This window comes from Amblyraja radiata, chromosome 12, assembly GCF_010909765.2.
Source record: "Amblyraja radiata isolate CabotCenter1 chromosome 12, sAmbRad1.1.pri, whole genome shotgun sequence".
Taxonomy (NCBI): Eukaryota; Metazoa; Chordata; class Chondrichthyes; order Rajiformes; family Rajidae; genus Amblyraja; species Amblyraja radiata.
In genome coordinates, this window is record NC_045967.1 from 41,037,286 (window position 1) to 41,064,376 (window position 27,091).

At 44.2% G+C, this 27,091-nt stretch overlaps 1 protein-coding gene across 1 annotated transcript in view; it reads right to left on the reverse strand.

Moving 5' to 3' along the window:
• cenpi (centromere protein I) overlaps nt 1–22,049 on the reverse strand; it is a 56,903-nt gene extending 34,854 nt beyond the window's left edge. The window contains exons 1-10 of the mRNA XM_033030610.1: nt 21,964–22,049; nt 21,804–21,932; nt 11,121–11,246; nt 10,671–10,789; nt 8,219–8,326; nt 7,393–7,441; nt 5,187–5,233; nt 2,692–2,781; nt 942–1,064; nt 609–758 (exon numbers count right to left, since the gene is read on the reverse strand). Of these exons, the coding sequence (XP_032886501.1) occupies nt 609–758; nt 942–1,064; nt 2,692–2,781; nt 5,187–5,233; nt 7,393–7,441; nt 8,219–8,326; nt 10,671–10,789; nt 11,121–11,246; nt 21,804–21,915 (924 nt within the window). The 5' untranslated portion in view covers nt 21,916–21,932; nt 21,964–22,049. The remainder of the gene's footprint in view (nt 1–608; nt 759–941; nt 1,065–2,691; nt 2,782–5,186; nt 5,234–7,392; nt 7,442–8,218; nt 8,327–10,670; nt 10,790–11,120; nt 11,247–21,803; nt 21,933–21,963) is intronic.
• Between the last annotated feature and the right edge of the window lie 5,042 nt (nt 22,050–27,091).

Sequence of the window (27,091 nt, forward strand, 5' to 3'; positions counted from 1 at the left end):
ACTTATTCATTCCTGTGATCATTCTTGTAAACCTCCTCTGGACCCTCTCCAGTCAGCACATCCTTCCTTAGATATGGTGCCCAAAATTGCTCACAATATTCCAAATGCGGCCTTACCAGTGCCTTATAGAGCCTCAGCATTACATCCCTGTTTTTGTATACAAGCCCTCTTGAAATAAATGCTAACATTGAGTTTGCTTTCTTTATTACTGCTTAGACTTGCAGATTAACTTTTGGGGAATCCTGCACCAGCACTCCAAGTCTCTTTGCACCTCTGATTTCTGGGTGATCTCTCCATTTGGAAAATAGTCTATGCCTTTATTCCTACTACTAAAATGCATGACCCCACACTTTGCTACAATATATTCCATCTGCCACTTCTCTGCCCACTCTCCCAACTTGTCCAAGTCCTTCTGCATAGTTCCTGTTTTCTCTACACTACCTGCCCTTCCATTTATTTTCGTGTCATCTGCAAACCTGGCCACAAAGCCTTCAATTCCCTCATCCAAATCATTAATATACAGCGTGAAGAGTAGCTGTCCCAGCTCCGACTCCAGTGGAATTCTGGAAAAATAATCCAATCTCCATATTTTAAGTACTTTGCCTCACCTCAATCCAGTCAAAGTTCTGCAGTAGTTGAGAGAATGTGGTTAATTGCTCCAGAGGAAAGGTTTTGCTGTGAATTACGGAACGAGGCAACTCAGTCATATGTGCAGCACTGCTGATAAATGGGATAATTTCTCGATGCATTTTTCTCTTCTGCAAAAGCATAAACACTTCATCAGTGAATGTAATCATATTAACTTTCAATTTCATTACTTCATAAGCCTCCTGTTAGAATCATTCTTCTGGTCATTTCCACAAAACCAGTTTATTTATCAATGAAATATTGAAATAAATTCAGAATTTAAATGCATTCAGTTATTAGGGAAAATTACCTACCCTTTTCCGCATCGGAGGCTCTATGAAATTTACCAAACTTTGAGTTTTGGCCAACTGCCTGTATCCATTATTTTGAACTCTTTCAATTATTTTCTTCCAGGGTGAAGTTGATGCTTGAAAATTCTGCATAGAACCAGGGACTTCATTAAATCATTTTGCAACGCAACAATCAAAAGATCAAATATACCCAAAAAAAGGAATATTTCAAATCCACACATGTTCATATGACGTAATGAAACAAAAAAGTTAAGCTTCACTATTTAGCACCTACATTCACAACAAGCCAAGAAGGATGGGGTTATGTTCTATGCAACACATCATAAACAAAAGTGTGTTTCTTATACTTGTACATATGTTTATAAGAATAAAAGAGTATAAAACTTCAAATACAGTAAATCACACGAGTTATGCAAAACTTTTAGCCTCCATTTGTACATAATATAACACATATTGTGCTATTATATTTCAGTTCATTACCTGTGACCCTTACAAAATGGCAGTTTGAATAATGGCAATTAGCTTTTACGGAATTCACAAATCACAACCCAAAGAATCTGGGATATGGAATAAAAGTTCTCAGCAATTTATGTGAAAAATATTTTGCAATGACAGCATTTTGGAAAATCACAATACACTTTTTTTTAAGTTAAGGAACACCATGTGTGGTTGCCTAACCGTGTCTTTATAATCCAATGTCTTGTGCTTATTCACCTTCAAATTAAACATTTATAAATAGTCCATAATAGGAACCTTCTTTCATATATCCATCCCTGCCTCACTGGTGCCAGAAAACTCTAAGCACTGCACAACTTACAAAATGTGCATGACAAATTTATATTGATGACAGTTAGTTCAATTCAAACTAATTGGGGTATTGCAGGTACCAATCTTCAATTATACACAATCAATACTGTATTTAAAAGCTAACTTTCAAAATTCTTACCCACTACTATAAATGCATGTGGTGGGGGACAAATCTCTACGACATATGTTTCATGTACAGGTCAATTTAAACAACGCCTCTACAAAAGCAGAATGTGCATTTGTGATGTAAACAAAAAACACAAAAACGGAGGTCATATGCAGCAGATATAGACGCAAAAAGCTGGAGTAACTCAGCGGGTCAGACAGCATCTCTGGAAAAAGGAATAGGTGACGTTTCGGGTCAAGACCCTTTTTTAGACTACCATACAGTCTACATAGACTGATATACAACAGGTATAGAAAGAGAAACTGAATATCTGCAACACTATCTGTAAATAAGCAATAAATCCAATTTGCTGATTCTATATTTGGTAAGAAACAGCATTAATGTTTTTAAAAATAATAATAATTCTGGGCAAATAATCAAGTAGCACATCATCTACATTTGTTCTGCAGATGCAAACAATTGTTTTTACTGTGTTAATGTAGAACAGCCTCATAAGTTTTTGAAATACCAATTCAAGCAAATTGTTCTCTTATTGTATCTGGATCATAGACAAGCAAACAATACAAATATAAAATATTGCTATTTTAAGACTTCACACATCCCATATTTTTTTAATCTAAAAGTCAAATTAGCTGTCCATATACAAATCTGAATCAACCAAGTAAAAATTAAAAATATCTCCTTCACAGAACTGTAAATTATAATAATAGCCAAAACAGCAGCCAAAAAAACAAATCTACTTCAAATTTTGCAAAGGACAAAAAGCACCAACAGCCCACACAGAATGGCACCAAAGATTTAAGTTATACAAGGACTTACTTTGGGTTTTCCAGATAGTGTCAAAGAAACATATTCAGGTGCATGGATCTTGTACAACAAGAGAAGGGCCATTAAGTGGGTCTGCATTCCCTGAAAAAAAAGATCACATTTGCATGGATAGAGCAACTTATTCAAAATACCAAACATTCACAGGCACAATGGATTATAGATAATTTCAATTATCTTCTTTCATTCTGATACACAACACCAACATCAGATAATTTGACCACTACAACCTATTCTTCAATTTGTTTGACCCTGACTGCAAATTTACTCATCTTTGTTCCATATCTCTTGATACTCATACTTGGCTGATTTATCCCATGATCCTTTGCATAACAACGCTTCGCCAATTTTGTTCTTACATAACCCGACTAATTATAGTTGAATTATATTCAACCTCTTCTTCTCGATTCTGCAATTGAGAAAAATAAGTCCAGGCCAGATAGTACATTCCTAAGATTCAGTCTAAAATCCAGCATAGTACTTCAGATTCAGTTTAATCAGGGTTCAACATACTCTCATTCCCATGAGATAAAAGCCAACATTCTATTCGTCATTGTGGTTACTCTTTGTGATTTGAACAGTTAAATGCATTACTCATATTCAGCTCTCAGGTTTGAAGTATTGTCAAGAAATATAAACGCCGAGAAAACATGTCGGGATAATTTCAGGAATCACAAATACAAAATGTAGATATGCAGATTAATGCAGAGTGTGAAGGATAGAACCAGCAGTTGAATTGATTCTATCTTTTAACATGAAAGTTCACCTTTGGAAATACTAACATCGATTTACCATGTTTTCTTTGCAGCTATTATTAGTATCTTTTTGATTTTGGTTGCAGAGAAACAGAACATTTATGTTTGTAGGCCGCTAGAGCTCCTAGCTACAGCAATCACATTCTGTCACATGTACAGTTGAATTCAAATATTTTTTAGGTTAAGGGTTTTCCAAAGCATTAACTAAATTACCAGGATGTTAGCTGAAGGTAGACAAAAATGCTGGAGAAACTCAGCGGGTGAGGCAGCAACTGTGGAGCGAAGGAAATAGGCAACGTTTCGGGTCGAGACCCTTCTTCAGACTGATGTGGGGGTGGGGGGAGCGGGAAGAAGAAAGGAAGAGGCAGAGGCAGTGGACTGTGGGAGAGCTGGGAAAAGGGAGGGGAAAGAAGGAGAAAGCAACGAATACCTAAAATTGGAGAAGTCAATGTTCATACCGCTGGGGTGTAAACTACCCAAGCGAAATATGAGGTGCTGCTCCTCCAATTTACAGTGGGCCTCACTCTGGCCATGGAGGAGGCCCAGGACAGAAAGGTCAGATTCAGAATAGCAGGGGGAGTTGAAGTGCTGAGCCACCGGGAGATCAGGTTGGTTATTGCGAACCAAGCGGATGTTGAGTGAAGCGATCGCCAAGCCTACGCTTGGTCTCACCGATGTAGAGCAGCTGACACCTAGAGCAGCGATGCAATAGTTGGAGGAGGTGCAGATGAACCTCTGCCGTACCTGGAAAGATTGCTTGGGTCCTCGGATGGAGTCAAGAGGGGAGGTAAAGCTACAAGTGCAGCATTTCCTGCGGTTGCAAGGGAAAGTGCCAGGAGCGGGGGTGGTTTGAGTGGCAAGGGACGAATTGACCAGGGAGTTACGGAGGGAGCGGTCTCTGTGGAAAGTCGAAAGGGGAGGAGATGGGAAGATGTGGCCAGTGGTGGGATCACGTTGGAGGTGGCGAAAATGTCGGAGGATTATTTGTTGTATGTGACGGCTGGTAGGGTGGAAGGTGAGGACAAGGGGGACTCTGCCCTTGTTACGAGTGGGGGGGATGGGGAGTAAGAGCAGAGTTACGGGGTATAGAAGAGACCCTGGTGAGAGCCTCATCTATAGAAGATTTTTTCCGACATTTTCGCCTAAATTTTTGCTCTACATCGGTGAGGCCAAGCCTAGGCTTGGCGATCGCTTCGCCCAATACCTCCGCTCGGTTCGTAATAACCAACCTGATCCCCCAGTGGCTCTGCACTTCAACTCCCCCTCCCATTCCGAATCCAACCTTTCTGGCCTGGCCAGAGTGATGCCCACCGTAAATTGGAGGAGCAGCACCTCATATTTCGCTTGGGCAGTTTACACCCCAGCGGTATGAACATTGACTTCTCCAATTTCAGGTAGTCCCTGCTTTCTCCTTCTTTCCCCTCCCCAGCTCTCCCACAGCCCACTGTCTTGATTCTTCCTTTCTTCTTCCCGCCCCCCCCCCACATCAGTCTGAAGAAGAGTCTTGACCCGAAACGTCGCCTATTTCCTTCGCTCCATAGATGCTGCCTCACCCGCTGAGTTTCTCCAGCATTTTTGTCTACCTTCGATTTCCCAACATCTGCAGTTCCTTTTTAAAAAAGATGTTAGCTGAGGTTACGGGCTGCATTATATCTGCTGTTGAATGCCATGACAATAATATTAAATGAAGTAATAAACCACTCGATTTGGACAAATCGAAATGTAATAACTTACCATTTTGGACTGTAATTCTATTAGCTTCTTAACTCTGAATCGTTTAACTGAGAAAGAGGAAAACACAAGGCTTTAGTTAAAGAATGGACTTTAGAAAAATCTAATCCTTTTGCTTCATATCATATCGAAAAGCACTTTGGATTTTTTTTGTGCTACAGGTTTTTTTTTACAATTGTACTGTATGACATTTTGTCATGGTCAAATGGCATGCTGCAATTTGCAACAAGAAGCAGACATGAAGATTGAATTTATAAGAAAGAAAATTGTCCCAAATTGGCTCTTGCTCTCTCAAGCAGCATAACAATCAAGCATGAAGAAGGGTTTCGGCCCGAAACGTTGCCTATCTCCTTCGCTCCATAGATGCTGCTGCACCCGCTGAGTTTCTCCAGCATTTTTGTGTACCTATGATTGAATGCACTGTCACATGACTACCATATTTGATGATGGCTATCGCATGGTATTACCTTAAATATGGGCAGTGACTATACCACCATTAGACATGCAAGAAACTTACCTTGGCTTGGATAAGACACAACAAAACAGAATTTCTTATTCTCTCATGATCCACCTTTACTTGAATATACAGATTATGATAACACAATCTCCAGTTTCCTCTAAATGCAAGCTGTTGCATGTAGTTAGCCATCCAGGTGGTCAGTCATTCAGTGATCCAGTTATATTTGTACAACAGTGCCAAACATGTCATCAACCAGATCGCACCTCCCGACTGCAGTTTCTGTCCTGAGTATTAATGTGTTGTTGTCGTCTGACTCAGTTAACCCTTTTTTAACTACAGTGCATTAAGAGCATAGAGTACTTTTAAATTCTTGCTCCGCTGGCCGCCATGAACTTCTTGTCCATGTCACATTTGCTTCTCCTTTGTTGTCCTGCTAAAGTCCACAATATCCACCCCTTTTAGCTTTAGCTGAAAAAACTGTCTTGCGAAGCCTTGGTCTTGAGTACACAAAAGATCAGCTCAGAATATATCATCCTGCTTGTATTTCTGTCTCACAACATCTCGGTGGATCAACATCTTCCTGACAGACAGGAAGCAGCATGCGAGGCTGGGAAAGCACATCTCAGCCCCGCAAACCCTCAGCAAAGGAGGTGAGGCTGGTGTGCGATGGGAGGGGAGTGGGGGTGTGTGGGTAGGGGGGTGGAGGTGAGCATGGTGTGGGGGGGGAAGGGGGGTGGTGTGGGGGGGGAGGGGTGTGTGGGCGGGGTGTTTGGCAGTGGGGGAAGGGGCTTGTGGTCGCCGCAGCTCGCACTCTGTTCACCCCGCACTCTGCTCATCCTGCACATTCAGCCTCACTCAGCGGCTCCCGGTCCGGATCTGGCTTCACTCAGTGGCTCCCGGTTCCACTCACCAGCTCCCGGCTTGCCGAAGCATCCCGCACGCTGCTCAACACACTCTGATCACTCCGCTTTATTCTCCTCGCCACCGGTGATTGACAGCAGGTGCCGGAAGGGGCAGTTTTTATGATTTTTAAACCTTCATACCTTTTGTACTATTCCACTGATCGAAACAAAACTTGTTGCACTTGCAGCACAGAATGGCGAGTAAGGTGGTGAAAAATCGTAGCACTATCGGGTACCGTTTTTGCGCAAATGTAAAAACAACGCAAACCGGAAGAGGACAAGATGAGTTTTATAAGTATTTAGATTCCAAATTTGGTTGAGGAATGGTTGTTACTTTAGAACTCATCAGCATTTCCTTCAATTCAAAGCTTGTTTTCTTAAATTAGATCATTACAAACCCTTTAGTTATCTTATTTTGTATTGGGATTTTAAGCACGCATTTTAAACATTTTTTTAATGCAAGAAGTCCCCATAAATCTCTGTAATAAAATCATCTGAGCTATTAAATATAGGTTCAGTTAAACATGCTTTTGCTGCAAGTTTAGCAACAGCATCAAACCAAACACATTCTGCACCAATGAAAGGAAACTTGTTTTCAGGTAAGAAGAACATTATTTCTGCACCAGAACTCCTTCCTCATGACAAATGAAAAATTGTGGCATCTGCTGTCTGGGACTACATTTTTAAACATAGGAACACAATAAATTCCAACTAGAATTTGATTTTCAAGATACTAGGTGCCAGGGAATTAATAATACACAACCACAGTGTTGCAAAGTACAGATTTTGGCCTTGCGCACAAGATTAAAGAGTAGTTTTCATCAGTAGAATTGTGGTCAATACTTACCATTTTCCTTTCTCGTCAGCAGATACAACAGATGACATATATAGGGGCACTGTAAAGGATAAAATCTCATGTAAATCACAATTCTTATAAAAATCAAAGATTAAAAAGATTTAAAACAATTTCTGTATTGATTTTAAACATAAAACAACTTGAAAAAATTAGTTCTGATATTTTTATAAACATATTGGTGAACGTTAAAAATAATTTGTTCATTCCCTACCATTGTGTTGTACATCACAAGCAAACCATTTCTTCAGAAAATACTTAATAATTATATTTTTCAGTCATTAAAAATAATTAGAAATGGCTCTTTATTTAATCAGATACCCTGCATTTAGGCGCTTGAGAATAAATTTAACTGAGGTATTTAAAATATTAAAGAGATTTAAGTGGTTAGGTAGAAAGAAACTCGATTCAGAGAACAGGCCATTCTCATACTGGAGAAGGACCAGAACGATCTCACAGAACGATAAGTAATGAACCAATGGAAAATTTAAGACCGAGAAATATAGTATTTTATGGATGAGGGATATTGACTTTTTTTTAAAGATACAAGTTGAATACAAGTTTTCAAAGATACAAGTTAAAAAGCTCACTTGATGGGATGAATGACCTCAACATGTTTCTACACTGTAGTTCTTCCTATCTTCCAATCATTCTTCTTATCATTCATTAAGAATAATTGTAATATGACATAGTTGGCACCTAAAATTAGGTCCCACTGTATTGTTTTGTATTGTACTAACTTCTAATTTAAAAAAAAAAAAAAAAAAAAAAAGAATAATTGTACGATTTACCAAATGGAAAAATCTAAATTATTTCTTACCAGCTTGTCATTTTGAAGGTAGAAGAAAATTATGCCATACAATGAATGTAAATGTTTCTTTGAGTTCAATAGATCAAACACAGCTAACAACCATTTGATAAACAGCAGCTGCAAAGCAGAAAAATCAATTTGTGATCAACACTGTTTAGCTTGTATGTCAATTCCATGCAGTCTGTCTACAAGTTTGGATTCAAACAACTGCCCCTCTCAAGTGCTAATATTACACCAACGACATTGTGGAACCTCGTTGCTCTACGGTACTTTATTTGCATTGTACATATTGCACAGTCATTAAAAGAATAATTTGGCAAAACTAAGATTATTTTCAGTATCCACTCTGGTTACCTTCGACATTGCTAAAAAATACATCTATTGATGCTCCTGAACACATCATCAGTGATGTAACCTGGGGTCATTGGGTGTTTTGGGTCTTTCAACATCAGACACCCTCGCCCAGGTGACCCAGCCGCGGTTGATCAGACCACGACTTCAGGTGACATTCGCTCCAGTGATGATCCAGAGCCATCTCGAGGCATTCTCTACTGCCTCTGTGCTGTTCTTGATGGCTCTTCTCCTTGCCACTCCGTTGATGCCCAGTGCACTCAAGGCTTTGTAGAGCGATTTCCCTGCAAAACCTCTGCAGCCAACCTCGATGGGCATACACCTTGCCTTCCAGCCCAGCTTACGGCAGTCTATGACCAGCTCTTCATACTTGGTCATCTTCCTCTCGTGGGCTTCCTCCAGACGGTCCTCCACGGCACTGTCAGTTCCAACAAGACGATGTTTTTGGTCGCCTCTGAGACCAGGAGGATGTCTGGCCTCAGGGTGGTTGTGGCAATGTGCTGTGGGAACTTCAGCTGTTTCACCAGGTCGACAGAAAGCTGCCAGTCCTGCGCTGTCGCCAGGATTGCTGACCGATTCCTGGCTGCTGTGGTTCTTGGCAGCTGCACTCCGGCCTTCACAAAGGTGATCATCTGGGTGGTGGGCCGTGCTCGTCTGCAGCTGCTGATTCCCATGCTGATGGCTTCTGCAATGGGTTTAAGATCCTGTTCATGATGCCAGGTGTACCGGCCCTGCCGAAGAGCCTTTGGGCAGCAGCTCAGGACGTGTTCCAATGTCCCCGTGCCCGAGCATTGCGGGCAATCCGGAGATTCCGCTTTGCCCCAGATGAAGAGGTTCGATGGGCTGGGCAGGACATCATACACTGCCTGGACCAGGAACTTGATGTGCTGTGGTTCAGCTCGGGCCAGGGGCTGAGCCAGATCTTGATCTCTTCACAACGTCCTGGACCTCATTCAGGAGTGGCTCTCTACTATCAAACTCCTTGATGGGTGGAGGTGGTTTTATCAGGATGTTGCACTGGCCCAGCTCCTGCTGCCTGACGGGGTCACTGTAGGTCGTCTGGATGTGCTGGTCGATCTCCTCCTTAGAGCAAGCCAAACTCACACTGCGCTCCTTCCCTAGCAGTTGTTTGGTGAAGCCGAAGGGGTTGGCTATGAAGGATGCTCACTTCCTGGCTCTTTCCTTCCGGCGTCTTCGATGTCACTCAGCTCTACGGAGGGTCAGCAGCTTCTTCCTCAGGATGGTTTGCAGCTCAGCCAAGGGGGGACGTTGTTCTTCGCTGGCCTCTTTGTACTGCTTCTTGAGGGACTTCAGCTCCTGCCGATCTTGTGGATCTTTGCTGCTCTTTGGTTCATGGTGAAAGGTGTTCTGGCCAGCTTCTTCTCCACTGCTCCAAACTTTTCCACAGCTAGGCTGACGATGATTGTCGTCATCGTCCGCAGCCTTCGGTCCACATCTAGAAGCAGTTGCTTCTTGCACCATGTCGACGTCATCGTCGAAATGATGCCAGACTGCCGTCTTGCAGGTCTGTGGCCATTTGACTCGAACCTTCTCCGGAGATCTGTTCCGAGGGACTAGTTGCGCCACTTGGAGGCTTCGGGTGATTCTGGGCCTGGCTCCTCCTGCGTCTCACCAGGTAAAACACCCGTGCGATGTGACACTCCCTCTCCCTCCAAACACTTCATCCGGGTCTGGTGAATCTTCAGACCTCGGCTGCTCTTGCAGACGTTTCCACATCTGCATTTGATACTCGTAGTCGGTTTCCATTGCCATTAGTTGTTAACCTTTGATCCGACAAAATGCATTCACAATAGAAAATATATAATTAATATGAAACTTTCTCTATATTGGGTTCACTTTTCAATCACCAGAACAATTTTTAATCTTAAGGAAAAGTTTACTAACGATGATAACTGCAAATACACGATTAACTAATGATTTGAGAATACAGTTGCCATACAAATGCAACCTAAATAAAATTGCTCAAAGAAACGTATAAAATCCACATAACCACAAAGTATTCAGCCGCTGTAGTTCAGGTACTGCTTAAATCTAGGCAAGTTTCCTAAATCAGGCATCCCTCGCTTGTTGAGCAGTCATTCTGACTTACCTGAATATTCATGCTAGGTTTCCTTGTACACATCCAGGAGATGGCTTTTGTCACTGCATTTTCGGGAACTACTGAGGCAGGAATAAGGCATTTCAACATGCGCGTATTAAACCTGTCAACTGTGAATGAAAGCATTCATATCATCAGGACTGCAATATCAAAAAAATGAAAATATTTTGCTGCAAGAAAAAATTGAGAAGATACAAAATATTTTAACTTTGCCATGTAAAGCCTAATTTTGAACTGTTGAGTTCGTGCACGTACACTGCAGGTACCATCATCCTTAACTTTGTCAGTTAACAAAACAAGCCTAATTGGAGGTCTCCATAGGAGCATTAAATTAATGTTTTGAGGAGAAAAACAAATTCCTACATGATCTTCTCCATCATGCTTTTTATTTCTCATTGACATTTTAATTTTAACAAACTTTCATCATAAAAGATCATTTACCTAGTCTGGCGCTCATAGCCACGTCCAGAAGTGCCTCAATCACATCTGGTAGCAAGCCCTTCTCAAAAGCAACGCCTTCAATTGTGTCCAGATAAAGATTTCCCTTTGATGGATTTCGCTCCTTTACTAAACCAAAATAAAAGGTAAAATTAATATATTTAATTATACATTGACAATTAATATATTTAAATATACATGGACAAGTTTGACTTTTCCATTTCCTGTCCAAACTAATGCAAGAACCGCTTTGAATATTAAATCGGTTTTACCCTCTCCACAAAAAATGCCTGATCTTTTGAGTTTTCCGAGAATTCTCTTTCATGTCAAATTTCCAGCAACTGTTGTGTTCTACGTCTCAGTTTTTTTCAGGAGCTCAGTCTCTCCTGCTCTGATGGAGGTGCCGACTGTAAGGGAATTCCTGATCTCAGGGGAATCCCCGACCTCGCGGAGACTCACGTACTGTACCTTTAAACACCGAGGAGGGCTTCATGGAATACGGAAACTTGGCCGGCGGGCAGGACTACAAGTAAGACTGTAGCGTAGGGGACTTCGGCCCCCTCTCCCTACCATCCCCTACTGGCCAATGTACAGTCACTAGCAAACAAAATGGAGGACTTAAGAGCAAGGCTGCTTTACCAAAGGGATCTGAGGAAATGCTCTGTGTTCTGTTTCACAGAGACATGGCTCACCTCCCAGCTCCCCAGACTCAGCGGTCCAGCCTGAAGGGTTCTCCATCCACCGTATGGATTGTACGCTGGCATCTGGGAAAGGGAGAAGACTGCCTCATGGTCAACTCTGCATGGTGCTCAGATGTGGCAGTGCTATCCAACTCCTGCTCTCCACACCTCGAACATCTGGCGGTGAAGTGCCGTCGCTTCTACCTACCGATGGAATTTTCCTCCATCATCCTGACCGCGATCTACATCCCACTCCAGGAAGACGTCTGCCTGGCACTGGGGGAGCTGCACGCCGTGGTCAACAAGCACCAGACGTCTTACCCCGAGGCATTTACCACCGCAGCCGGGGACTTCAACAAAGCCAACCTTAAGAAATCGCTCCCTAACTTCCACCAACATGTCTCCTGCAGCACCAGAGGACCAAACACCCTCGACCACCGCTACACGATCATCAAGGATGTCTATCGTTCTATCCCTCACCCTCACTTCGGTAAATCCGACCATACTGCTGTGCTGCTTCTTCCTGCCTGCAAGCAGCAATTGAAGAGCACCCCCCCAGAGATGAGGATTATACAGATCTGGTCGGGGGGGGGGGGGGGGGGGCGCAGAGGAACAACTCCAGGACTGTTTGGAGGCTGTAGACCGGCAATGTTCAGGGACTCGGCAATGGACCTGAAAGAATACGCCACAGTCGCTACAGACTTCACAAAGAAATATGTGGATCACTGCATCCCAACAAAAACCTTCCGAGTGTTTCCTAACCAGAAGCCTTGGGTGAACCATGAAATTCGCATTCTTCTGAAGACCACATCTCGGGCATTCAGGTCTGGAGATACAGAGGTCTACAAGAAGTCCAGGTACGACCTTGGTAAGGCCATCAAAAAGGCCAAAAGGGACTTCTGCTCCAAGCTGGAGGATGAGATGGATGTTTGGCAACTGTGGCGGGGGTTGAATGTAATCACCTCCTCCAAGGCGAAATCAGGAGGCAGCTCAAATGTCAGCAAAGCATCACTCCCTGACGAGCTCAATGCGTTTTACGCACGCTTTGATAGGGAGAACACTGATGTGCCTTCCCGAGCCCTCATTCGCCGTGATGGTATTTCGGTCACAGAGGCCGACGTCAGATGATCCTTCAGAGGGGTGAACCCTCGGAAAGCGCCTGGACCTGATGATATACCCAGACATGATATAAAAACCTGGACCAACTGGGTGGAGTTTTTACAGGCATTTTCAACCTCTCACTTCTGAGGTCTGAGGTTCCCATCTGCTTTAAAAAGGCATCAATTATACCAGTGCCCAAGAAGAGCAAGGTGACGTGCCTCAATGACTATCGACCAGCGGCGCTAACGTCGGTGGTGATGAAGTGCTTCGAGAGGCTGATCATGGCGCAAATCAACTCATACGTCGACAAAAACCTGGACCCACTGCACTTCGCTTACCGCCACAAGAGATCAACCGTGGATGCGATTTGACTGGCTCTCCACTCCGCTCTGAACCACAAAAACTCATATGTCAGGCTGTTATTCATTGACTACAGCTCGGCATTTAATACCATCATCCCCTCCAAGCTGGTTACCAAGCTCTCAGATCTGGGTCTCTGCGCATCCCTCTGCAATTGGATCCTCGACTTCCTCATTCACAGATCACAGTCGGTCCGTATTGGTGGAAATATGTCATCCTCCATAACAATCAGCACGGGAGCACCTCAAGGCTGCCTGCTCAGCCCCCTGCTGTACTCACTCTATGCTCATGACTGTGTAGCCGGACATAGTGCAAACTCCATCATCAAGTTCGCTGACGACACCACTGTTGTGGGACGTATCACTGATGGGAACAAGTCAGAGTATAGAAGTGAGATCGACCGATTGACCAAATGGTGCCAGCACAATAACCTGGCTCTCAACACCAGCAAAACCAAGGAAATGATTGTGGACTTCGGAAGGGGTAGGGGACCCACTCCCGTTTATATTAACGGGTCGATGGTGGAAAGGGTCAAGAACTTCAAATTCCTGGGTGTCCATATTTCCGAAGATCTCTCCTTGTCCCAGAACACTGATGCAATCATAAAGAAAGCACAGTGCTTCTACTTCCTGAGAAGAATACGGAGAGTCAGTATGTCAAGGAGGACTCTCTCGAACTTCTAAAGGTGCACAGTAGAGAGCATGCAGACCAGTTGCATCGTGGCTTCGTACGACAACCTGAGCGTCCAGGAGCAGAAAAGGCTGCAAAAAGTTGTAAACACTGCCCAGTCCATCATCGGCTCTGACCTCCCTACCATCAAGAGGATCTATCGCAGTCGCTACCTCAAAAAGGCTGCCAACATCATCAAGGACCCACACCATCCTGGCCACACACTCATCTCACCGCTGCCATCAGGTAGAAAGTACAGGAGCCTGAAATCTGCAACATCCAGGTTCAGGAACAGCTTCTTCCCTACAGCCATCAGACTATTAAACACAACTTCAAACAAACTCTGAACTAAAACAGCCTATTGCACCTTATCTGTATATTTATGTATATTTATGTATATATATATATCAAGACAAGTCAAGAGAGTTTATTGTCATGTGTCCCAGATAGGACAATGAAATTCTTGCTTGCTGCAGCACAACAGAATATTTTAGGCATAAATACAGATCAGATCAGTGTGTCCATATACTAGCAATGTTACAAAATTTTGAGATTTTAAAAATCAAGTCTGTAATTTATCCCATCAGATAAAGCATAAAAATAAGTTTAATTTGACACCTAATTCACTTTCATATCTCAAGTATTTAAAAAGTTATGGCCATTTTCATACTCGGAAATGAGCATCTTGTTCCCTATTGATTTTCTATGGACATAACAAAAAAGTTGTGATCGTGAACAGTCAAAAGCCCATAACTTTCTTAAAAATTAAGAGAACTGAATGAAATTTTCAGTTATCATAGATTGAAGCATTCTGAAACAAATATAAAATAATCTTACTTGGATGACCTGAAATTAAAGCATATAATTAGTTAGTTACCTAATTGTAGCTAATTTCAGACTTCAATTACTAGATCTAAACATCTATCCATTTCTTAATAAATTATTAACATTTTTAAATAGCCTAAATGTCCAAATAATATTCACAAATAATTCACAATAAAACATGATTTTTAAATCTCATTTACATTAATTTATAGACCAAATGGAAGGAATTCAGTGTTCAATTGCTGTAAATAAATGCCCATTTAAATCAGCTTTCCAGTGGGTCCCTGTGGAACGCGCTGGTTTAGAACGTTCACATTGCGGTAGATTTGTGCCCCAAATGCCCAGAAAAATACCGCGCGATATAATGGGGCCAAATTGAGCTACTCGCAATATTAAATTTTGTATAAAGGGATCTTTAGAAGCCCTTTTTAATGTAAAAATATACAACCTAACTTCTGCTATTTGCTTTATGAGACTCTGCGGTTGCTGTCGGTCGTGGGTTTAGAGATTGATTTTTAAACTACTATAACTATTATACGAGGCCTTTAAACCTAATAATAGCTTTTGCGACGGGGTCTTCCAGCGATTTTTCGTTAATAATTAACTAGGCTGAACATTTTCGATTTGAACAGCTTAGAGAAAATCGCGTTTTAAACCCGCCCCCTCTAAACGGCGCCAAAATCGCGCACACCCGCAACGGCAGATTTTCAAAGACGCTTCAGGTACGTTTTGCAACATACCTACATATACCATAGAATATGTATATATATATATATATATATATATATATATATATATATATATATATATCTATATATATATATATATATATATATATATATATATATATATATATATATATATATATATATATATATATATATATGTGTGTGTGTGTACATATATACATATATATATATATACATATATATGTATATGTATATGTGTATATATATATATACACACACACACACACACACACATATATATACATATATATATATTCTATGGTATATGGACACACTGATCTGATCTGTATTTATGCCTAAAATATTCTGTTGTGCTGCAGCAAGCAAGAATTTCATTGTCCTATCTGGGACACATGACAATAAACTCTCTTGACTTGTCTTGATGCATTTCCAGCCATTTATAGTGCTACAAATTAACATTTAATTGCCATTCAACATCTTTCTTATATGGCATTGCAGCATGCACCCTTCAGCATGATCTTTGTCATCACCGTAACTCTCGCCATCCACGTCTCCAAATTCTAAGAATCATACGGCAGAGAAACAGGACCTCCACCACATTCATGTAGACAATTATACTTGTCTGCATGACATCCGATTTAGCTCATAGCTCTCTGCCTTGATGATTCAAGATGCTTCATAAATGTTACAAGATTACCTGCCTCCCCAAAATCTTCATGCAATGCATTCCAAAAACCATTGTGTGAATAAAAGATTCCCCAAGATCACTGTTATGCCCACTACCATCTTATATATTTGCCCTCATTATAGTCAGTCCACGAGAAAAACATTCTTATTATCTGCCCATCTCTCCCCCTTATACTTTTATACGCCTATTTCAAGTTCAAGTTCAAGTGAGTTCAAGTGAGTTCAAGTGAGTTTATTGTCATGTGTCCCTGTATAGGACAATGAAATTCTTGCTTTGCTTAAGCACACAGAAAATAGTAGGCATTTACTACAAAACAGATAAATGTGTCCATATACCATGATATAAATATATACACACATGAATAAATAAACTGGTAGTGCAAATAACAGAAAGTGGTTGCTAATAATCAGAGTTTTGTCCGAGCCAGGTTTAATAACCTGATGGCTGAGGGGAAGTAGCTATTCCTGAACCTGGTTGTTGCAGTCTTCAGGCTCCTGTACCTTCTACCTGAAGGTAGCAGGGAGATCAGTGTGTGGCCAGGATGGTGTGGGTCTTTGATGATACTGCCAGCCTTTTTGAGGCAGCGACTGCGATAAATCCCCTCGATGGAAGGAAGGTCAGAGCCGATGATGGACTGGGCAGTGTTTACTACTTTTTGTAATCTTTTCCTCTCCAGGGCGCTCAAATTTCCGAACCAAGCCACGATGCAACCGGTCAGCATGCTCTCGACTGTGCACCTGTAGAAGTTAGAGAGAGTCTTCCTTGACAATCCGACTCTCCGTAATCTTCTCAGGAAGTAGAGGCGCTGATGAGCTTTTTTGATAATTGCGTTCGTGTTCTCGGACCAGGAAAGATCTTCAGAGATGTGCACCCCCAGGAATTTGAAGTTCTTGGCCCTTTCAACCATCGACCCGTTGATATAAATGGGGCTGTGGGTCCCCCTCCTACTCCTTCCAAAGTCCACAATCAGTTCCTTGGTTTTGCTGGTATTCAGGGCCAGGTTATTGCGCTGGCACCATATGGACAGTTGCTCGATCTCTCTTCTGTACTCTGACTCATCCCCATCAGTGATACGCCCCACAATAGTGGTGTCGTCAGCAAACTTGATGATGGAGTTCGCACTGTGGTTCGCTACGCAGTCATGGGTATAGAGTGAGTACAGCAGGGGGCTGAGCACGCAGCCTTGAGGTGCTCCCGTGCTGATTGTTATTGAGGCTGACACATTTCCACCAATACGAACAGACTGTGGTCTGTGGACGAGGAAGTCGAGGATCCAGTTGCAGAGGGATGCGCAGAGACCCAGTTCTGCGAGTTTGGTAACCAGTTTGGAGGGGATGATTGTGTTAAATGCCGAGCTGTAATCAATGAATAACAGCCTGACATATGAGTTTCAGGTCACACCTCAGCTTCCACCACTGCAGGGAAAACAAACCTAGCCTATCCTCTCTCTTTATAATTGAGATTTAATTTCGTTTTGAGAAACAGCATGGAAACAAGTCCTTCAGCCCACTGAGTCTATGCCAACCATCAATCACTTAGTTACATCAGATCTACGTTATCCCACTTCTGCGTCCACAAACTAGGGGCAATTTACAGAAGCCAATTAACCTGGAAACCCACTCGGCTTTGGGATGCGAGAAATAAACGAAGCACCCAGAGGCAACCTATGGTCATGCAATACAATATACAATGCCGTTTATTTGTCATTTGAACCTCACATGAAGTTCAAACGAAATTTGGTTTCTGCAGTCATACAAGAAAAGAACCAAGACACACAACAACACAATTTACACAAACATCCATCACAGTGAATCTCCTCCTCACTGTGATGGAAGGCAAAGTCTTGTCTCTCCCCTGCTCTCCATTCCTCTCCCAAAGTCAAAGTCAAAGCCCCCAGCGGGCGCTAGCAAGTCCCACGGCGACTTAAAGCCGTGCCGGGCGATGTAAGGCCCTGCTCCGGGTCCCGATGTTGGAGCCCCCGGCGGGCGCTAGCAAGCCCGTGGCCATTTAAAGCCGCGCCGGGCGTTGTAAGGCCCCGCTCCAGGTCCCTTTCAACCCCGCAATTCGAGCGGGAGAAGTCGCCGTTGCCGGTGCCCCGCAAAGCGGTCTCCCACCGGGGACCCGCGAGCTCCCGGTGTCACCATCCACCGGAGTCGGGTCGCAGCAGCGCGCCATCACAGCTCTCCACGCTCCGAACTGGCCAGCTCTACGATGGTAGGTCCGCAGCTCCGCAGGCTCCGTGACTTGAGCTGTCGTTCTGGTTGGAGGCCGCTCCACGGTGCTAGGCCCCAACGGCAACGGAGACCCGGCAGGGAAAGGTCGGGTCCCCGTACAGGGAAGAGATCTAAAAGTTTCCCCCACCCACCCCCCCGCCCCCCACACATACACAGTCAAAAACCCACCACAAACTATACACTCAACAGGACAATAAAATAAAAAAAGACAGACGGACTAAGAGGCCGCTGCGACGTCGGTCGCGCCGCCAACCCGCCAATGAGAAAATGTGCAAACTCCACACAGACAGCACCCGAGATCAAGATTGAACCCGTATCTTTGGCGCTGCGAGGCGACAGTTCTACCAGCTGCGCCACTGCACGGTCAATTAAAAGTGTTGTAATCCACGCAACATGATGTTCCCCCAACGCAATATTTACCACCCACACATAGCCCCCAATTGCGCAGGCGCAGTTTATTTCCCCTCATCCCCCAGCATTCCCACCCCCTCTTCTTTCCCCTCCCTCACCTCTCCTTTCCCCTACCCTCAGTCACTCCCTCCCTCCATAACTCCTCTCCCCTCCCTACACCCCACCTATGCCACTATCCCACACCCCCCTATCCTCCTCCATTATCCCTCCCGACCTCCCCCACTGCCCTCCTCTCCCTCTATTCACTCCATACCTCCCCCACTCCTCTCCTATTCCCCCTCCTCCCCCACTCTCCCTCAATCCCCCCCAGTCTCCCTCCTCGCCTCCCCAGGATCTTTCCCCTCTCCTCCTCCCCTCCCACCCTCACCTCTCCTTTTCCCTCCCCCCATTCATAAAAAGCAACATCTGCAGTTCCTTCCTCCACAGGTCATTTCACTGTTAGCTGTGGTTTAGGTGTGTGTGTGTGTGTGTGTGCTCATGTGTGCCCGTCAGTCGATCAATCTCACAAACTGCTTGGGGGAGTCCAGAACCAGGGTTCACAGTTTAAGAATAAGGAGTAGGCCATTTAGGATTGATATAAAGAAAATCGTTTTCACTCAGAGTTGTTAATCTGTGGAATTCTCTGCTACAGAAGGCAGTGGAGGCCAATTAACTGGATGTATTCAAGAAAGATTTAGCTCTTAGGGCTAAGGGAATCAAGGGATATTGGGGAAAAGCCAAAATGGGATACTGATTTTGGATGATCAGCCATGATCATATTGAATGGAGGTGCTGGCTCGAAGGGCCAAATGGCCTACTCCTATACCTGTTTTCTCTGTTTCTATAACTTGCCCACACCAGCCACAAGAGTCCCACCAGCCTGTGTTTGGTCCATATCCCTTCAAACCTGTCCTATTCGTGTACATAACTGCTTCTTAAATGTTAGGATAGTCCTCTTCTGGCAGTTTGTTCCATACACCCACCACCCTTCGTGTGAAAAAGTCACCCTTCAGATTCCTATTAAATCTTTTCCCCTTCACCTTAAACCTTTGTCCTCTGGTCATTGATTCACCTACTCTGGGCAAGAGACTGTGCATCTACCCGAACTACTCCTCTCATGATCTCATACACCTCTATGAGTTCACCCCCCCCATCCTCCTGCCCTCCAGGGAATAGAGTCCCACCCTACTCAACCTCTTTTTATAGCTCAGACCCTATACTCAATACTCTGACTGATGAAGGTAATTGTCCCAAAAGCCTTTTTGACCACCTTATCTACCTGTGACTAGACCTTCAAGGAACCATGCACCAGCATTCTTAGATCCCTCTGCTGTACAACACTCATCAGAGCCCTACCATTCACTGTATAGGTCCTGCCCATGTTAGACTTCCCAAAATGCAACACCTCACATTTCTCTGCATTAAATTCCATCAACCATTCCTGAGCCCACTTGGCCAATCAATCAAGATTATTCTGAAATTTTCCACAACCATTTTCACTATCTGCAAAACAACCCACTTTTGTATCAACAGCAAATTTGCTAATCTTGCCATGTACTGTATGTTCTCATCCAAATCATTGATGTAGATGACAAACAGTAACAGGCCCAGCACCGAACGCTGGGGCACACCACTAGTCTCAGGCCTCCAGTCGGAGAAGCAACCTTCCACCATCACCCTCTGCTTCCTTCCATGAAGCCAATTCGGGTATCTCTCCTTGGATCCCATGTGATCTAACCTTCCAGAGCACCCTACCATGCGGAACCTTGTCGAATGCCTTACTGAAATACCGCATCTACTGCTCTGCCCTCATCTACCTTTTTGGTCAAGTCTTCAAATAACTCAATCAGGTTATACCTAGTCTTCCTGTATGAATCTGCATTGCTAGACTAGAATGCCCGACTTCTAGGCTTCAGAATATTGGAGCCCTCCTGGTCTATTTAAAAATTCTTGCTTGATGAACACCAGGATGTTTTTAGTTGGAACACACTCGTCGACATATTTCATCATGAAGTCAGTAACAACCTTGGCTAATCCCTTGTGGTCTCCAAACATGCCATACTTCCCTCCCTTGTAACTTCGCTACTTTCCCTATAATTTGCCGTTGAATCTTTCCCATATTACCCATTCTTTTCCATAGAATTGATTGTTTTAATTCTCCCCTAAGATTTCACTCATTCAATAGAATCAACCCTGTGAATCCAAGCCGACATCTCAGTTGTCAGTCTACAAATTTGCAACTTATGCTGAGCAATTCCCGCAGGTTATCCTCATTCAGGGCCTGCAGAAACAAGGAACTGAGATATGGAGATGTTAGAAACATAGAAAATAGGTGCAGGAGTAGGCCATTCGGCCCTTCGAGCCTGCACCGCCATTCAATATGATCATGGCTGATCATCCAACTCAGTACCCTGTACTTGCCTTCTCTCCATACCCCCTGATCCCTTTAGCCACAAGGGCCACATCTAACTCCCTCTTAAATATAGCCAATGAACTGGCCTCAACTACCTTCTGTGGCAGAGAATTCCAGAGATTCACCACTCTCTGTGTGAAAAATGTTTTCCTCATCTCGGTCCTAAAAGATTTCCCCCTTATCCTTAAACTGTGACCCCTTGTTCTGGAGTTCGTATTGTTGGGTTCAGATACGACAATGCAGGAGTAGTTCAGCGGGTCAGGCAAATTCTGCCTGACCCGCCGAGCGACTCCAGCACTCTGTGTCTTCTCATTAATATCTTGGTGCTCCTGGAGGTCAAGTTTGAGAACCTATTTACAGATCGCCTGACTTCACCCAGCGTACTGTGGTATCCGCAACAACTCCATATCTCCACACGCTGCCGGCTCTTCCTTTCATTCAACTCTCTTTTGGCGTTTCGATCGTTTGATGAACCGAGGATTAATCACTAAGGCTACTCCTGGGCAGAGATCTTGCTCCTGGGTGAGACCAGCCCGCAAAGTGAGGCACGGCCACCCTGCTCAATCGAGCATTTTGAGCTCTTAAATAATGGGATGCGGTCGTCTGTCACACTTACCGGTACTAAAGTACTCGACGGCTTTCTGCAGCGCCTCCAGGCCGCCGCCATCAACAACAACTGAGGCGGCGGCCTCTCTGAGGCGAATACTCGGCGCCCGGCTCCGCTCCATTCTGACGCATTCAAAACCAAAGATCTTATAGCGATCTTTGTTCAAAACATCGCGCGCGTCCCGCCGACCGTTAGCGCCTGCGCAGCACAGCGGACAGGCGGGTCTCGCGCTCCGTCCGTGGCCAACGGTATCGGCGCATGCGCAGAAAGAGTGAACCTCCCTCCTTTCCCTCTCCTCCCCCTCCCCCTCCCCCTCTCCCCCTCTCCCTCCCTCCTCCCTCCCTCCTCCCTCCTCCCTCCTCCCTCCTCCCTCCTCCCTCCCCCCTCCCCCCCCCCCCTCCCCCCCCCCCTCCCCCTCTCCCTCTCCCCTCTCCCTTCTCCCCTCTCCCCCCTCCCTCCTCCCTCCTCCCTCCTCCCTCCTCCCTCCTCCCTCCTCCCTCCTCCCCCTCCTTCCTCCTACCCCTTCCCGTGGAACAAAGCTAATGGGTGGAGCTTTAGGGAACCGGCGACCGAACGAAAGAAGTGTGTACGAAGGAAGTGCAGATGCTGATTCAAAGGTTTAAACTGTAGACACAAAAAGCTGCAGTAACTCAGCGGGACAGGCAGCATCTCTGGGAAGAAATAATGGGTGACGTTTCGAGTCGAGACCCTTCGCCAGACTGACTGAACGAAAGAAGTTGTCGTTGTCTTGTTAACAGCGAACATTACACAAAAATATGTGCAGTTCGGGCTATCGCTCCAAAGACCAGGTTTCCATCCTTGCCATGATGCTGGAGTTTCCACGTTCTCCCTGTGTTAATGCGTGGACTTCCGTCGTGTACGTTACACGCAGTGATTTAACCCTAAGGATAGCTTAGTGACAAATGAACTTGAATTTATGGGGGTAAAAAAACTGGAGTGACACAGTGGGTCAGGCAGTATCTCTGGAGAAAAGGAATAGGTGACGTTTCGGGTCGAGGCAGAAAACCAGCAAGGACTAAATGGCAACTATCACACTCACAGTAAGTAGGATACATATGCTGCAACCGTGAAAGGCAGAGATGCTAGAAATCTGAGATAGAATACCAAAATTACCCAGAGATCAAATAGCATCGGCGGAGATTGGACAAACTGAGTGAGTGCTGCAGGTGGATGACGTTGCATTCGAACAGGTCAAGAAAAGGCTAGTTATCTATAATTGTTAAATTCTCAAATATAGAGCTCAGCTGGATGAAGAATTGAAGTGATAGACGGTTCACACGGTTACCTTGTCAACTCACGAGTTTTAGAGCAGGAAACAGGTAGTTTGAGGAATGTGCCATTGCCAGGCATGAACTACCTATCGGTAGCAAAACAATTTTCCGGCATTCAATCATAACCGTTTATGCCACTGCCATGTACATGTATTGACTTAATACTTCATAAATGTTGTGAGATTACCTGCCTTCACCAGACCCTCATGATTTCAAGTACCCTCAAGATGATTTTTTTTCCTTCCAAATCCCTTGTCTCAAACCTATGACAAATCTATCCCGCATACAGCGCTGCTATAGGGAAAACTATATACTCAACCGAAGCCCGTTATAATTTTGCATACCTGTCAAATTCCCCTTCACTGTTCTTCCCAGGGGGAAAATCAAGCTTACCCACATACTTAAAATGCTCCTTCCCAAGCAACATTGTGTTGAATCTCCTCAGCACCCTCTCTTCTGTGATCTCGTCATTTCTACTGTGTGGTGCCAAAACTGCAGTAAATACTCCAACCGTGGCCTAACAGGCTTTGTAAAGCTTAGCATAACCTCCCTACTCTTATAGGGGGGTTGCACATAAGGTAATTGGGTCAAAGAGCGGATGCATGGAGCAGCTCAATCCATGTGGAGGACATGACAGCCTATGGCATACACAGTTAACACACGAAACACGCACTTTCTTACCTGTTAAAAAACGCCGAAATTGTCCATTTTTGCGCTGTAAATAATTGTGGAAATCAGGGTAACCGTTAGAGACATTTATCCTACTTCAGAATTCCAAAAGTGAGGAGAAATGAAGGTAGAGAGAAGCGATAGCTGAAGGGACAACAACAGCTAAAGTGGTTGGCGAACATTGATTGTGCAGATATCAAGATTGAAAATATTGGGAATTATTGCGTTTGTTGAGTGCATTTCATCAACAGCAATGCATTATTTGTGTTTTATCTTGAATCCTTTGGTATCTAAAAAGTTTCAGAAGTGATAAATCTGGCTGTAAAATTTTTAAATCGCCCATGGTTCTCAAGTGGATTTTTACATGCAAAATGAAAACGCTTCTGAAGCTAAATTTATCATTAAAAAAATCTCCAGATTTACGAGTGGTGTGTGGAAACGTAAGTTTTCAATCATTATGCTATTGAGATGTATATTTTGGCAAATAATAAAATGTCCTGACAGCTTAAACACTCACTCCCTTTCAATATTATCAATTTGCTGATTATGTCCAATTAACAGCTAACAATTATGCCATTCCTAGGCTTGCATCTGCATAAAATGTAATTCAAAGCCCACGTATGGTTTGCGATTTTTTTTTTTTTAATGATAAAGTTAGCTTCAGAAGCGTTTTCTGGAATTAAAATGAAATGGGCAATTTTTTTCCATGAAATTATTTCCATGACATTTGTAATCTGAGATGACCAAGTCTTTCAAGGGTGAAGTTAGGAGAGTAGTGGAAACTAGAGAGAATGGTAGAAACTAAAAACACATCAAATGGTAGTTGATTTTTTTTAATACGAATTAAAAACTCAAGACCATTAAGACTTTTATTAACCAAAGTTATTAAGGGAGAGAAAATATATTGAGTTAGCTCACATATCAGTCATGATTTCATTGACTCATGGAACAGGCTCAAATGGCTAAATGTTATACTTTTGAGAGTTGTTCAATTCCTTATGTAAAATAGGTTGATTTTTTTTCATTCAAAACAATCAAATATTTTTACAATTTTATTACAGTCTAAAACTCAGAAACTCAGATACATTAACTCATTCTCAGTATTTCAGTATATTATTTTCAAATACAAGAGTAATCAATATTACTGGTCATTAATCAGTCAGAATATTGAATATAGATGTTAGGAAGTCGTGTTACAGTTACATAAGACATTGGTGAGGCCACATTTAGGGTATTGTGTTCAGTTTTGGTCACCATGTTATAGAAAAGATGTTGTCAATCTGGAATGGCTGCAGAGAAGATTTACAAGAATAGTGCCAGGACTTGAGGGCCTCAACTATAGTAAGAGGTTGAGCAGGCTGAGACTGTTCCTTGGAGCGCAGGAACATGTGGGGTGATCTTATTAAGGTGTACAAAATCATGAGAGGAATAGATCGGGTAAATGTACAGTCTTTTGCCAAGAGGGAGTTAATCTGTTAATATTGGCCAAATTAAAGACACCATAAAATGGAGGATCCCTACACTTGTCAGAATTGTTTAACCCTTGTCAGCTGAACTTTGCAGGCTTTGATTGGCGCCAGCCAGTCTAGGCTCAGACTGGTATGCAGGATGGTGAGGGGCCCAGGTGTTCTCCCTGTTTCTCTTAAAGTGATAACATGTATAGCAGTTTTGCAAACGAACCTTAAATGCGTCATTTCGATTGGATCACTGCAAAAGCATTGTAAATAGAAAAATAATGTTGCGAGACGGTCATCCTGTTAATCGATGATTGGTCGAACTGTTGAGCCTTGGAGAAACTGTTTAAATCTCAGGCAACGTGTTTTAATGTTTAACTTCATCAATTCCCACGCCCTACCTGACCAAGCCTCCAACTTCATCGTTCCCCAGCCCCGCACGGCCCGTTTTTACCTTCTCCCCAAAATCCACAAACCCGGCTCGCCCGGCAGACCCATTGTCTCTGCGTGTTCGTGCCCCACCGAACTCATCTCCACATACCTTGACTCCATCCTATCCCCCTTGGTCAAATCCCTCCCCACCTATGTTCTAGACACCTCAGACACTCTCCGCCGCCTCCACGCATTCCACTCTCTGGGCCCTCACCCCCTCATCTTCACCATGGAGGTCCGGTCACTCTACACCTCCATCCCCCACCAGGATGGCCTCGGAGCCCTCCGGTTCTTCCTCGACCAGAGGAGCAACCTATACCCAGCCACTGACACTCTCCTCCGCTTAGCGGAGTTGGTCCTCACCCTCAACAACTTTACATTTGACTCCTCCCATTTCCTCCAAACACAAGGCGTAGCTATGGGCACACGCATGGGCCCCAGCTACGCCTGCCTCTTTGTCGGGTACGTTGAACAATCCTTGTTCGAGACATACCAGGGCCCCATCCCCGACCTCTACCTCCGTTACATTGACGACTGCATTGGTGCCACCTCCTGCACCCACACACAACTGACTGACTTCATCCACTTCACCACCAACTTCCATCCGGCACTCCAATACACCTGGACGATTTCCGACACTTCCCTACCATTCCTTGACCTCACCATCTCCATCGCAGGGGACAGACTCCTGACCGACATACATTACAAACCCACTGACTCACATGGCTATCTGGACTACACGTCTTCCCACCCGGCCCCCTGTAAAGACTCCATCCCCTACTCCCAATTCCTCCGCCTACGCCGCATCTGTTCCCAGGATGAGACATTTCATACCAGGGCATCGGAAATGTCCTCGTTCTTCAGGGAACGGGGATTCCCCTCCGCCACCATAGATGAGGCTCACACCAGGGTCTCATCCATACCCCGTAACACTGCTCTCTCTCCCCATCCCCGCACACGCAACAAGGGCAGAGTCCCTCTGGTCCTCACCTTTCACCCCACCAGCCGGCAAATACAACACATAATCGTCCGCCATTTCCGCCACCTCCAACGTGACCCCACCACTCGCCACATCTTCCCATCTCCCCCCATGTCTGCCTTCCGCAAAGACCGCTCCCTCCGCAACTCCCTCGTCAATTCTTCCCTTCCCTCCCGCACCACCCCCTCCCCGGGCACTTTCCGTTGCAACCGCAAGAAATGCAACACCTGTCCCTTCACCTCCCCCCTCGACTCCATTCAAGGTCCCAAGCAGTCGTTCCAGGTGCGACAAAGGTTCACCTGTATCTCCTCCAACCTCATCTACTGGATCCGCTGCTCTAGATGTCAGCTGATTTACATCGGTGAGACCAAGCGTAGGTTGGGCGATCGTTTCGCCGAACACCTCCGCTCAGTCCGCAATAACCTACCTGACCTCCCGGTGGCTCAGCACTTCAACTCCCCCTCCCATTCC